Source organism: Capricornis sumatraensis, chromosome 18 (assembly GCF_032405125.1).
Source record: "Capricornis sumatraensis isolate serow.1 chromosome 18, serow.2, whole genome shotgun sequence".
NCBI lineage: Eukaryota > Metazoa > Chordata > Mammalia > Artiodactyla > Bovidae > Capricornis > Capricornis sumatraensis.
The window spans coordinates 20,701,541-20,716,963 of NC_091086.1; the positions used below are offsets into that span (position 1 = coordinate 20,701,541).

Here is a 15,423-nt window from a genome sequence, read left to right on the forward strand (position 1 = left end):
TAGACTGAATTACTTAACTGCTTTCACCTCTAACCAAAAGCTCTTATCCTTTGCTTTTCCCTAGGATCTGTCACATCTAAGACACATTACCCATAAAGTTAAAGCAGCTGTCGTACAGATTTTGCTATTCATGTGAAAACAGATGGCTGTGGTAGATGGTCAAGCATAGTTATTCCATACTGCATGTTATACTTACCTGTGTTAATCAAGGTTTCTAGTTAGCTAGTACCTTCCCAGAAGGTTGCTTTCAAATATTTTTGTGTGCTTTGCTGCTGAAAAGCTTCAGTAAGATCAGACAAAACCAGTACGTGTTCATTGCTGTCATTCCCTGCCTTGTTACAGAAGTAAAGACATATCTCAAAGGGTTGTCTTGAGGAATAAAGGAGACAGGAGAGTACTGTGTCTAAGTGTGCTGTGCAGTACCTAGTGATAGGTATCTTCACAAATATCTGTGTCCTGACTTTTTGTATATTGAATATTTTTTGACTTGAATCTTTTTATCATTAATATCACTATCTGTCTAGATAGACATATAGATACATTTTAGTAGCTATACACTTGATGTGGCTTATGGGAAAAGGCATACTCTAGGTTTTAATACAACCCAAGAGAGGTCATGCCAAGACACAAAGATCCAACAAAAAGAAAATCCACATAACCCATAAAATTTAAATCTTTTACACAGAACAAGCTAATCTATTTAAGTACTGAGTAGTTAAAGTACTAATGTTGTTAATTTCTTACTCAATCATAAAAACTATGTAATCCTTTTCTCTTCCTTAGAGGCTTTATACTCATTTCTTATGGAAGGTGGGATTTAAATTAATTTTTTGACTTTTAAAGAAATGCTTTAATGAGCTATAATTAACATACCACATGACACACTGTGACATGTATGAATTCATTGGTTTCTAGTAGATTAACAGAGTTGTGTATCCATCACCACAACTAAAGAACGTTTTTGTCATCCCAAAGAGAAATCATGTAGAAATCACTTAATATCCATTTAGCAATCATTCTTTATATCCGTTTCTGCTTCTAAATTTGCAGTATCTTTTGTATGATTTTAGATGTCTTTCCTTTAATCTTCCTGTTCTCTGCAAATTTACATACTTCTCCCAATAAGTATGTAATGATCTGTTAAAAAAAGGCTAATAGGAGAGCTTCTAGTTTAGAAATAACTGGAAGAAATAATAGAAGCTTTTGTTATATAAATCCTTCCTTCTAATCCCAGTGTTTTGAAAATTTCCATTTTTGAGAATCGGTTATTATAAGTGAGCATACTGCTTTTTTTCTGTTTAATGGAATACAGAAGATAGCCACAGGAAATCCCTTATTTTGCTGAGCAGTTGTTAATGTAGCTAAATTGTTGCCAGATGTATCTGCAGATGCCTTTCCTGAAGATCAGTATCCTGTGGGCTAGCTGTGGTATCTGAAATGCTGTCTTTCTAGAAATTAATCTCCCATAATCCCCTTTAGAAAAGAATCTATCTCTGGAAAGGATAACACATAAAAAAATATTATCTGCCAGTAACATATTGACACAGTTAGTTTTTGTAGCTTACCCCCACAGCATGTTCGGAGGGCTTGCTCATTAGCAGGTATATGTTTTGACAGGGAAGGAACCAGGTCCAGACTGAGATAGTGATTGTAGAGGGTGGTCCACCTGGAAGGGGATTAGTAAGTAAAGTAAAGTCGCTCAGTCGTGTCTGACTCTTTGGGAACCCCATGGACTGTAGCCTACCAGTCTCCTCCCTCCGTGGGATTCTCCCATAAAAGGGGATTGCTGCTGCTGCTGCTAAGTCGCTTCAGTTGTGTCCGACTCTGTGCGACCCCATAGCAGCTCTAAAAGGGAAGAGGGAGATGAAGATAAGGAAAGTGAGAAGAGATTAGATTTTGCCAAGAGAAAATCATTTACTGTAGCATTTACTCACTTATTGAAGTCTGGTTTTATAAGATATTCAAACATTAATATTTTTGAAAGACTCTGCAGTTCAAAATCATTCAAACACGTTGAAGACTAAGGAGTATCAGCTCTATGCTGCTGCTGCTGCTAAGTCGCTTCAGTCGTGTCCAAATCTGTGCGACCCCAGAGACGGCAGCCCACCAGGCTCCCCCATCCCTGGGATTCTCCAGGCAAGAACACTGGAGTGGGTTGCCATTTCCTTCTCCAATGCATGAAAGTGAAAAGTGAAAGTGAAGTCGCTCAGTCGTGTCCGACTCTTCGCGACCCCATGGACTGCAGCCTACCAGGCTCCTCCGTCCATGGGATTTTCCAGGCAAGAGTACTGGAGTGGGGTGCCATTGCCTTCTCCATCAGCTCTATAGTTCTATATAAAATTTATCTCCAGTGTGACTGAAAAATCATGTTATTGTCCTTCGTATTACTGTAATTTTTTATGATTAAAATTTATCTTCCAGACTTTACATTTTTTCCTGTATATTGTACTTACTGTACCTGTTGATTACTTTGTTTTAGGCAATAATCACATGAAAGAAGAAAATTATGCTGCTGCAGTGGATTGTTACACACAGGCGATAGAATTGGATTCAAATAATGCAGTTTATTATTGTAACAGGTAAACTAGCATGATTGTGGCAGGTTTACAGTTCTTAAACATTTACATTAATAGCTCTGAAGGAGTCTTTTATAGCTCTGTAAAATTTGTTCTTTTTTATTTAGAAAACTTTGAAAGTTTAGAAACGTATAAAGAAGGGAGAAAATAAACTCATAAATTTACCACTTACAGGCAACTGCTGTTACTAATAACCTTTTGGCATATGTTGTTTGATGTAAGTGTAATCAGTTTCAGGTTCATCTTTTATTCACTGGGCATATCACAAACATGTCCTTAGTTTATTTAAATCCTTCATAAACATTACTTAAATAGATATGAATTAGTCTCCTATTACTTCCTAATCTTTTTTATAGTACCTTTCATTGTGGCTGGCAAACAAACAGGACTATTTTTTAATAAATGGATGAATGTACCTTACTTTGCTTAACTCTTGACCCACTGATGGACATTGAAATTGTCCATTTTCTCCCAGTACTATACAGCTACAATGAACATCTTTATTTCTAAAATTATTTTCTGGACTTAAGATTTTCTCGACTTTGGATCTCTCCTTGGAAATGTACTCAGTTGGTCTAACAATATATAAAAGTATGAAAAATGTTAAAAAATTTGTTGATGCTAATTTCAAAATTATTTCAGCTTCTTTGAAAATATTTGAAAATTCTTTTCCTCCCCTAGGATATATGAATGTGTCTGTTTTTACCACACCCTTATCAGCACTGTGTATTTGAATTAGTATTTATTATTACTAATTTAATATTACTCTTGTTTTACATTTTATTACTGGTGAGGCTGGACATTTTTCAGATGTTGGCCATTTGTGGGTTTCCCCACCCCTAAATTATCTATTTGTATCTGTGGCAGGCCTCAGGCTGTTTGACCTCAGATTTGATTCTTTCCTTCTCTGCTCTTTCCTTTTTCACGAGGGTTTGACCACTATGGTCTGCATTTCCTAGGCTCCTTTCACACCTCTGTGTTCAGTCATGCAAGGTACTGGCAGGAAATGGAGAGCAGAAGGAAGGGAGAAGGGAAAAAGAAGTCCCCTCTTTTTCCATCAGGGGCTTCATCTAGCAGAGGCTGCTTCTCTTCCTTGTCTCCTGAGCCCACCTAAGATGTCTGCTATGGTCCCAGCTTGTGCCAGGTGACATTGGGTTTTGGGCTGTGTACTCTGTTCAGTCTTAGTGATGGTAGTGGCTTCCTGCTGTTGCTAATCTCTGGATTCCTGCACAACACCCTGTTAGGTATCTCAGCTCTTCTATTAGCTATGCAATGAATTCCCTGCACTAAATTATTTTCTTTTAGATATTAAAATTCCAATGGAACTTTCTGCAGTGATGGAAATGTTATGTATCTGCATTGTCCAGGAGCGTAGCCACTAATTACAGTAGCTGTTGAGCACTGGGAATGTGGCTAGTGCAATGGAGAAACTAACATTTTAATGGTTAATTAATTTGAGACCAAGAGTTGGACACAACTGAGCAATTGAACTGAACTGAACTGAATTTAAGATGAGTTTAAATTAATTTAAATTTAAATAGGCATATGTGACTGGTAGTTTGCGTTATGTTGTCTGGGCTTCCCTGGTGGTTCAGATGGTAAAAGAATCTGCCTGCAATGCAGGAGAACCAGATTTGAACCCTGAATTTAATTCAGATGACCATTATATCTACTACTGTGGGCAAGAATCGTTTAGAAGAAATGGAGTAGCCCTGACAGTCAACAAAAGAGTCCAAAATGCAATACTTGGGTGCAATCTCCAAAACAACAGAATGATCATGGTTCATTTCCAAAGCAAACCATTCAACATCAAAGTAATCCGAGTCTATGACCCAACCACTAATGCTGAAGAAGCTGAAGTTGAACAGTTCTGTGAAGACTGACAAGACCTTCTAGAAGTAACACCAAAAAAAAAAAGATGTCCTTTCATCATAGGGGGCTGGGGTGCAAATGTAAGAAGTCAAGAGATACCTGGAGTAATAGGCAACTTTGGCCTTGGAGTACAAAACAAAGCAGGGCAAAGGCTAACAGAAATTTTGCCAAGAGAACACACTGGTCATAGCAAATACCCTCTTCCAAAAACACGAGAGACAGCTCTACACATGGTCGATATCAAATGGTCAATACCCAAATCAGATTGATTATATTTGTAGCCAAAGATGGAGAAGCTCTATACAGTCAGCCAAAACAAGACCTGGAGCTGGCTGTGGCTCAGTTCATGAGCTCCTTGTTGCAAAATTCAGACTTAAATTGAAGATAGTAGGAAAAACCACTGGGCCTTTCAGGTATGACCTAAATCAAATCCCTTATGATTATACAGTGGAGGTGACAAATAGATTCAAGGGATTATATCTGATAGAGTGCCTAAAGAACTATGAACGGAGGTTCATAACATTGTACAGGAGGGAGTGACCAAAACCATCCATAAGAAGAAGAAATGCAAGAAGGCAAAGTGGCTGTCTGAGGAGGCCGTACAAATAGCTGAAAAAAGAAGTGAAAGGCAAAGGAGAAAGGGAAAGACATACCCAAGTGAAAGCAGAGTTCCAGAGAACAGCATGGAGAGATAAGAAAGCCTTCTTAAGTTAACAGTGCAAAGAAATAGAGGAAAGCAATAGAATGAGAAGGACTAGAGATCTCTTCAAGAAAATTGGAGATATCAAGGGAACATTTCATGCAAAGATGGGCACAATAAAGGACAGAAATGGGAAGGACCTAACAGAAGCAAAGATATTAAGAAGGGGTGGCAAGGATACACAGAAGAACTATACTAAAAAGTTATTATTATTTTTTTTTCCTGATGTCTGATCTCGTTTGTTTGTTACTCTTAGAACATCTCATTTTTGACTGGACTCAGACTTAGAAGTAGAAGCTCTCAGAGAGGACAGCCTCCATCTCTTGGCAATCTGTTCCTGCCGTTTTCCTTTGGCCTCCTTCATTCTCTCGGCCAAAAGTTTAGCATATTCTGCAGCCTCTTCTTTATTTTTCTTAGTACGCTCTTTCTTCAGCGCAGCATGCCAGCATTTGTGTTGCAGAACTTGTGGAGTCACGAGACGCTGAATCTTGGGTACTTTAATCCTAGGTTTCTTACCGTCTTTGTTTAGGGGCTTTTGCACAACATATTGGCGGACATCATCTTCTTTAGAGAGATTGAAAAGTTTACGGATTCTGCTAGCTCTTTTGGGACCCAGGCAACGAGGCACTGTAGTGTCAATGAGTCCAGGAATATCCTTCTCCCCTTTTTTCACGATGACCAAATTGAGAACACTCAGACTGGCATCTACAATGCAACCCCGTACAGATTTGCACTTTCTCTCTCCAGTCCTCCTTGGTCTGTAATAGGAATGCCCCTTACTCAGTAGCAGGCGAACTCGGCCATGGGTCAAGACACCCTGCTTCATGGGGAAACCCTGCTTATCATTCCCACCCCGCATAACCCTTCCATTCTTCACCCAGAGCGTCAGCAGCAACTTCTGTGGCCATACGCTTCTCGTAGAAGGTACGAAGTTTTCGTTCATCGTCTACTTCATTGAGCTTCTGGCAGCCAGTGGCTGGGAAAGAGATGTTTAGCTTCATTCTGAAGCAGCTGACAGAGGCGCCATGAAAAAAAGAGCTAAAAAGTTCTTAATGACCCAGATAACCAGGATGTTGTGGTCACTCACCTAGAGCCAGACATCCTGAAATGTGAAGTCAAGCATTACTATGAACAAAGTTAGTAGAGGTGATGGAATTCCAGTTGAGCTATTTCGAATCCTAAAAGATGATGCTGTGAAAGTGTTGCACTCAGAATACCAGCAAATATGGAAAACTCAGCAGTGGCCACAGGACTGGAAAAGGTCAGTTTTCATTCCAGTCCCAAAGAAGGGAAATGCCAAAGAATGTGCAAACTGCTGTACAGCTGCACTTATTTCACATGCTAGCAAGGTTATGCTCAAAATCCTATAAGCTAGGCTTCAGCAGTATGTTAACCAAGAGCTTCCAGATATACAAACTGGATTTAGAAAAGGCAGAGGAACCAGAGATCAAATTGCCAACATCAGTTGGAACATAGAAAAAGCAAGGGAATTCCAGAAAAACATCTGCTTCATTCATATGCTAAAGCTTTTGCATGAATCACAACAAACTGTGGAAAATTCTTTAAGGGATGGAAATACCAGACCACCTTACTTGTCTCCTGAGACACCCGTATGCAGGTGAAGAAGCAGCAGTTAGAACTGGACATGAAACACAGACTGGTTCAAAATTGGGAAATGAGTACATCAAGGCTGTATATTGTCACCCTGCTTATTTAACTTATATGCAGAGTACATCATGAGAAAAGCCAGTCTGCATGAATTACAGGCTGGGATCAAGATTGCTGGGAGAAATATCAATAACCTCAGATATGCAGATGACACCACTCTAATGGCAGAAAGCAGAGAGGAACTCTCTTGATGAGAGTCTCTTGATGAGGGTAAAAGAGGAGTGTTTAAAAGCTGACTTAAAACTCAACATTCAAAAAATTAAGATCATGGCACATCTGTTCCCATCACTTCATGGTAAATAGATGGGGAAAAAGTGAAAACAGTGGCAAATTTTATTTTCTTGGGCTCCAAAATCACTGCAGACAGTGATTGCAGCCATGAAATTAAAGGATACTTGCTCCTTGGAAGAAAAGCTATGACAAACCTAGTCAGTGTATTAAAAAGCAGAGACATCACTTTGCCAACAAAGGTCCAATAATCAAAGCAGCTACTGGTTTTTCCAGTAGTCATGTACAGATGTGAGAATTGGAGTATAAAGAATGCTAACACCAAAGAATTGATGCTTTCCAGTTGTGGTGCTGGAGAAGACTCGGGAGTTCCTTGGACAGCAACAAGATCAAACCATTCAATCCTAAAGGAAATCAACCCTGAACAGTCAATGGAAGGACTGATGCTGAAGCTGAAGCTCCAGTACTTTGGCCATCTGATGTGAAGAGGCAACTCATTGGACAAGACCTTGAGGCAGGGTAAGATTGGAGGCAAAAGGAGTAGTAGGCAGCAGATGGTTAGAGAGCATCACCAATGCTCATGAATTTGAGCAAATTCTGGAAAATAGTGAAAGTCCGTAGTCCATGGGATTGCAGAGTTGGACATGGCCTAGTGACTAAACAACAGCAACAACAACATTGTGGCTTCTGGCTGCCGTATTGGACACTATAGCTGTGTATTAAGGCTAAAACCTCTTTATCCTAATTGCACAGCTTATTGTTTGCCTTTTAATGTTTTTCACATGTAAAAGTTTTAATTATTTATATAGTTCAGTTCAGTTGCTCAGTCGTGTCCGACTCTTCGCGACCCCATGAATCACTGCATGCCAGGCCTCCCTGTACATCACAACTCCCAGACCGTGTCCATCCCAAACCCATGTCCATCGAGTCGGTGATACCATCCAGCCACATCATCCTCTCTCGTCCCCTTCTCCTACTGCTCCCAATCCTTCCCAGCATCAGGGTCTTTTCCAGTGAGTCAGCTCTTCGCATCAGGTAGCCAAAGTATTGGAGTTTCAGCTTGAACATCAGTCCTTCCAATGAACACCCAGGACTGATCTGCTTTAGGATGGACTATCTGGATCTCCTTGCAATCCAGGGGACTTTCAAGAGTCTTCTCCAACACCACAGTTCAAAAGCATCAATTCTTCGGCACTTAGCTTTCTTTATAGTCCAACTCTCACATCCATACATGACCACTGGAAACATATTTGTTTTTCTTTTCTTTTGAATTTTATTACAGTGTTTTTAGGCTGACAGCTCTGTTTACAGACTTGGCAGATAATGTCTAGTTTCTTATTTTTCCTTTACATTTAAATTTTATCATGCCAAGTCTATTTTGGTTGCTGGTATAACCATTTGAATCAATCTGAAGCTTTTCATGACTGAGATTTATAAAAATTACCTTTTATTGTTTAAGTATTGGACTTAAATGCAATCTTTTTGTTAATTTGGTCCAATCTTTCATTGAGCTTTTTTTTTTTTTTAATCATATTCATACTCTTCTGAGATGTCTGTTCTCCCCCACCTTTTCTTTTGTGGTTATTTCTGTTAGGAAATTCTTCCTTGTTGATGCTGATTTTGTTTTCCCTGTAGCTTCTCTCAGTTGACTTTATTTTTATTCTAATGGCAGTTACAGAATAACTGATTCTTCTTTTTCATGACAGTACTCTTACATTTTTGAACTTTGTTACTATCCTCATTTGAGTTCTTTTCTCCACATCAAATGTTCACAGCTTCTTCAATTTTACCTTACATAGTTCAGCTTTAAAGCTTGCACTTTTGCTCTAAACTTTTCCAATTTACCTGTAGCTATTACTCTGTACTTCCCGGAAGTTAACATATCTGGCATTGGCTTGAGCAGAACAGTCTTCCAGGGGTCTCATTTAATCTACCTCAATAAAACACTATATATTCGTGTTTTGTAGCATTCTTTATTAAATTTATATTTTGCTTTTGGCTTATTGAATCCTGTCCTCCTTTTTCATACATTCTATCCTGCCACTCAGTTGTATATTCATTTGACAGGTTCTTGCCCAACACCTGCTGTGCACCAGTGTTGTCTCAGGAGGTAAAGTTGGTTGTTTGGACTCAAATACAGGATCTTATATTTTATCCCTATAGAATTTTATCTCGTTCTAGTCTTCTATTTATAGGTTCCTTAATCGTTTGGGATAATTTGTAATGCATTTGCTTTTGGTCCTAGCTTCATGTCACCCACAAACTTGAGAAGAGCACCATATATTACATGGTATGAGTTACAGAGCCAGCTAGGGGAGCGGCTGTGGGGAGGTAGTTAGGAACAGGGGTTCTAACCCACAATCTTTGAATTCTACCTTCTGGCTCTTCCACTTACGTGGATGTGACCTTGAGCAAATTACCCCAACATCTTAGCTTCCCCATTGGTAAAATTGTGGATAATAGTAATTTTCTTATCATATTGTTGTAGAGATTAAATAGTTAGTACATATGAAGTGCTAGAATGGTGTCTAGTAAAGAGTGTTGTACACAGCAATAGCTATTATCATTATTGTTTATGTAATCTGGGGGTTTGCTTTAATTGGAATATGAAGAGAGACCTAAATTTATCAGGATCCAAATATCTTGTCAGTTATTTTTCTCTGAGTGACCAGTCTGGTAGTAATCCTGTTAAAATAGAAAAGAAATGATGTTAGTCTTATAGGACTTGTTCTGAATTAATCTAGTGGGTTTTTTTCCATTTTGGGGGGATCGCAAAAATTTTTAGTGAAAATATATGAAATTGAAAATTTACAGTGAATATCCATATGTCCACACTGAGATTTTGCCAGTAATATTTTAGTTTACTTGCTGTATCCCATTTATTCATCTATTTGTGCCTCTCTTATTTTTGATGCATTTCAAGGTAAACTGCAGCTATTGGTATACTTTCCCCTTAAATATTTTAGTATGCATATCATTAGTAGAGTTCAGTATTTTACATTCTTTTCTTTTGGGGTAAAATTTACATGCAATAAAAAGCACAAATCTTAACTGTATGTTCACTGAGTATTGACAAATGCATCCACCTATATAACTCAACACCCCGTCACGATAGTGAAAATTACCACCAGCCCGGGAAGCTCCACCTGGCTTTCAGAGTCAGGTGCCTAAAACACTCACTGGAGAAAACGATTGTTTTTCCATAGACAATATTTGTCTCTGGTAGAATCTCATCAAAAAGGAATCATACCATACATGCCCTTGTGTATGAGACCTTTTTTGATCAACATAATGGTTTTGGCATTCAGCTCCATTGTTGCGTGGTTCTTGCTTTTTCACTACTGAGTATTGGTTCTTTGAATGCATCACAGTTTGTCTAGGCATTTTCCTACTCATAGGCACCTGGGCCACCTTTAATTGTTGTTGTTGTTTTTTATTGTCTAGCATTTATAGTTACCTTTGGGAGAGTTGGATCCATAAGGAATTTCATCTGGCCATACTGAAAGCCTACATTTTCTCTCTCCACAAAAAATTAACTCTGCTTTATTTGAATTTTATTTTTTGTAATCAGATGACTGGACAGGTTTTCATTTAGCATATGAAATCTTCAAATAAATACATTTAATACTGTCATAGAATGTTATGACCAGATATAAGTGTTAACAGAAAATAGATTATTTATAGAGCTCAGTAAGGCATATACTCTTAACCATAAATATGATAAATTGGAGGCAAAATAAATCATTTATTTTTAATGAGATTACCATTTCTTAATAGTTGTATGTTCACTAGTTCTGTAATAGGAGAAATTCTTTTCAATTCCCATCTTGCATTTCATTTAATTATTGTTAAATTGAGATGAATAATTATGCTCCTTTTTTGCATTTGAGTAGTATCTTCTTCCTTGAGAAGTTCAGTAATAGCATATGAAATTTAATATTAAATAATTAGAAAGCTTTATTTGTATTTTTATTACAAATATGAAAGCGTTGGGATTTTTTTAGACTCTGGTGGCTATAAATATCTCAGTAGCCTGTAGTCTTGCCAACCACTCCTTGCCGTTTTTCTCGGCCAGCTGACGGCCAGAAGTTGGGAGCTCAGAATAGCAGATCTAAATCTTCTGATATGCATTTTCACAGTTTATTACTAATCAAAATATTGTTTACATGTTAAACTTGCTAGATGAACCGAAGTTTACTTTTTAATAAAAGTGATTTTTTTATGTTAGAAAACAATCATTTGGTATATTTCTTAAGCATGTCTTTGTTTTCTAGACCTAATTGTCTATTTGGGGCCTTTTAGGATTCTAATGCAGAGAAGGCAATGGCACCCCACTCCAGTACTCTTGCCTGGAAAATCCCATGGACTGAGGCGCCTGGTAGGCTGCAGCAGTCCATGGGGTCACTGAGGGTCGGACACAACTGAGTGACTTCGCTTTCACTTTTCACTTTCATGCATTGGAGAAGGAAATGGCAACCCACTCCAGTGTTCTTGCTTGGAGAATCTCAGGGATGGGGGAGCTTGGTGGGCTGCTGTCTCTGGGTTCACAAAGAGTTGGACACAGCTGAAGCAACTTAGCCGCAGCAGGATTCTAATGATGCTTAAGGCTCAGCTCGGATACCAGGAAAACATGAGTCCTTTCTTGAAAACTTATGATTTTGTTTTACTTTTTTTGTCTATATTCCTAGCACTTACCGTGATGTATGTTCTGCCTTGTAATTATATGCATGAAAGTGATAGAGGAGAGTGAAAAAGTTGGCTTAAAGCTCAACATTCAGAAAATGAAGATCATGGCATCTGGTCCCATCACTTCATGGGAAATAGATGGAGAAACAGTAGAAACAGTGTCAGACTTTATTTTTTTGGGCTCCAAAATCACTGCAGATGGTGACTGCAGCCATGAAATTAAAAGACGCTTACTCCTTGGAAGAAAAGTTATGACCAACCTAGATAGTATATTCAAAAGCAGAGACATTACTTTGCCGACTAAGGTCCGTCTAGTCAAGGCTATGGTTTTTCCTGTGGTCATGTATGGATGTGAGAGTTGGACTGTGAAGAAGGCTGAGCGCCGAAGAATTGATGTGTTTGAACTGTGGTGCTGGAGAAGACTGTTGAGAGTCCCTTGGACTGCAAGGAGATCCAACCAGTCCATTCTGAAGGAGATCAACCCTGGGATTTCTTTGGAAGGAATGATGCTAAAGCTGAAGCTCTAGTACTTTGGCCACCTCATGCGAAGAGTTGACTCATTGGAAAAGACTCCGATGCTGGGAGGGATTGGGGGCAGGAGGAGAAGGGGACGACCGAGGATGAGATGACTGGATGGCATCACTGACTCGATGGACGTGAGTCTGAGTGAACTCCGGGAGTTGGTGATGGACAGGGAGGCCTGGCGTGCTGCGATTCATGGAGTCGCAAAGAGTTGGACACGACTGAGCGACTGAACTGAACTGAACTGAACTGATGCATGTTTAGTCGCTTCAGTTGTGTCCGACTGTTTGCAATCCTATGGACTATAGCCCACAGGGCCCCTCTGTCCATGGGATTCTCCAGGCAAGAACACTGGCGTGGGTTTCCATGCCCTCCTCCAGGAGATTTTCCCAACCCAGGGATCGAACTAGCATCTCCTCTGTCTCCTGCATTGCAGGCGGATTCTTTACCACTGAGCCACCAGGGAAGCCCCAGTTATATGCATACTTGTTTACTTCAGCTGAGGGGCAGATATTGTATCTTGTATCTATTTGTATTCCCTATAGTACTCAGCACTGTACCTCACCAGAGTTTAGCCAGTTTTTGTCGGATGCATGGAAGACGCAGAAGAAATATAAGGAATTTCCAGTGACGTTGTAGTGACCAGACAGATTAACACTTTTATACATAAAACAGCAAATGATTTACAGGTCTATAACATTTCCAAGTACTTTATAATATGAAATGGTATTTCATATGAAACTGGCTAGTTTTCTGTTTTCCATCCCTAAAGAGTACAGATCTTTCTCAACTTGTGATGTTACATCCCAATAAACTTGGAAATGTCTTAAGTTGAAGATGCATTCAATACTCCTAATTTAGTGACCCATTTTAGCCTGGCCTACCTTAAACATGCTCAGAATACTGATATCAATCTCACAGTTGGGTAGACTCATCTAAGACAAAGCCTATTTTATAGTAAAAGTATTGAGTGTCTTGTGTAATTTATTGACTACTGTACTGCAAGTGATAAGTAGAATGATTGCACGGGTACAGAATGGTTGTAAGTTTATCAGCTGTTTACCCTCATGACCACAGGGTTGACTGGGAGCTGAAGCTCACTGTCACTGCCCAGGGTTACAACAGAGTTTCATATCACATATCACTAGCCCAGGAAAGGATCAAAATTCAAAATTTGAAGTATGGTTTCTACTGTATGGGTATTGCTTTTGCCCCACTGTAAAGTCAAAAATTGTAAACCATGGTAAATCAGGGGCCATCTGTATTCTTACAGGTCTTTTTGTTTGTACAGCCTCATGGCTAAGTACATTACCTTACCCAGAGTTGTGTCATGTTTTGGGGATGGATACCTGGTTGAATGACTGAAGCAATAAATGAAATTAAAGTATTGGAAAAGAGAAGGAGCATGATGGAAAAAAAAATTATCGGCAAGGCCTCTCACATGATGGGAATTTGAGTTGAAGGTAGATTTGATGGACAGGTAGAACAAGGGTAAACAGGAGAGGGGAATGTATTTTATGTTGGAGAGCATAGTTTAACAGGAAAATTAGAAAGCATCAGGTTGTACCAGGGAATGCTTAGAGGCAGCATGAGCTCCCAGAAAGACGGAAACGGAGACCATATTATACGTTTTGTTATACGTTTTGTTTTCTTCCACCTCCATAAGCAGCATGTAGTCATTAGGTTCCCTGGGACTTGGAATTAAAAATATCAGGAAGGAGAAGGAGCATGATGGAGAAAATTTATCTGGAAGGCCTCTCACTTGATGGGAATTTGAGTTGAAGGTGGATTTGATGGTTTGTTGAACTTGGAGTTGAATCTCAGTTAAGCCACTAACTAGCTGTGTGACCTTGGGTAGCCTTACTAAACCGTTTTGAGCCTCAATATCCTCACTTGTAAAAATAGAGGTAATACTAACCATTTCATAGAGTAGTTTTAAGGAGTAAATATATACACACACATACATATATATAGTTATAGGCTTTCAATATTTGTTTCTTTCAAAACCAGTGTAATTCCTAGCTGTAAGAATAGGTTTTTGCTATAACATATATATATATATAATATACAGTATGTGAAATGTTCAGTTCAGTTCAGTCGCTCAGTTGTGTCCGACTCTTTGCGACCCCATGAATCGCAGCACGCCAGGCCTCCCTGTCCATCACCATCTCCCGGAGTTCACTCAGACTTGCATCCATCGAGTCGGTGATGCCATCCAGCCATCTGTAAATTTTTTTCTGCCTATTTTTTCCTATAAAAGAGCACAAGTTATATTCATGCTCTTGCTCTAACAAGGTAATGAAAGTGAGCGTGTCTGAAAACATGATGACGCCAGCTGCTTTGTTCTGCTGGAGTTTCTTTAGTTATGCTCTGATAATCAGACAGCAGGTCCAGAGAGAGCAGACCACATTGTTATTTAGTTCAGACACTGATGTGTTTGGCTGCATCTCACAGAAGATTCAAATATAGCCTGATTTCTGTTTCCTTTCCTAGTTGCAGATTCAGACGCCTGTCCTCTTTCTATTGTGAACTGCACAAATCTTTCATCTCAGCTTGCAGTTTGTGATCTAAAGCTCAAGCTATCAGGATTGAAATACAGTCACACTCTTTCTTTCTGCCCATTCTTTCTTTCTGGGTCTGATTCTCTGTGCTTTATTCCCTGTTACCAGTATCTGAAGGTAAGTATCAGGGAATCTTCCTCTTTGTTTTCTTTTCATACACCTCCCAAGTAGCTCATTCGCTCCTTCCTTCATTTGCCAAATTCTTAACTTCGCTAAATTCTTAACTTTTGCTAAACTAGTACACTAGTAACTGCAGTTGGCTTCCCATTTCCATTCTCTACTCCAGTCTTCTGCCAAAAGGATTGTTCTAAACTATGGAATTAATCATCCAACTCTTGCTTTGTGTTCACTAGTTCCAAATTACCAACATGATCAAGTTTGAGCTTCTCTGAATGACGCTTCAGGTCTTTTATAGTATAGGCTCTCTCTTTTCTTTTATTATCCTAACTTTTCTTACCCCATCCTTCTTCTTTATTCTCTATGCACATGTAATGTGAAATTTACTGACTTCCTAAAAATGCTATGTTGGGATATCTCTGCATGATTTTATGTGCTCCTTCCTCTCATAGGATATTTCCTGCCTTATGTAATTGGTCAAATGCTAGTCATC

At 39.0% G+C, this 15,423-nt stretch overlaps 1 protein-coding gene and 1 pseudogene across 1 annotated transcript in view; one reads left to right on the plus strand and one right to left on the minus strand.

The window, feature by feature from the left end:
• The window catches only part of SGTB (small glutamine rich tetratricopeptide repeat co-chaperone beta), a 44,649-nt gene that overhangs the window by 12,439 nt on the left and 16,787 nt on the right, over window positions 1-15,423 (plus strand). Inside the window, exon 4 of the mRNA XM_068990726.1 lies at window positions 2,480-2,579. Coding sequence (XP_068846827.1) covers window positions 2,480-2,579 — 100 coding nt within the window. The remainder of the gene's footprint in view (window positions 1-2,479; window positions 2,580-15,423) is intronic.
• On the minus strand, window positions 5,411-6,149 carry LOC138094587 (small ribosomal subunit protein eS6 pseudogene; annotated as a pseudogene).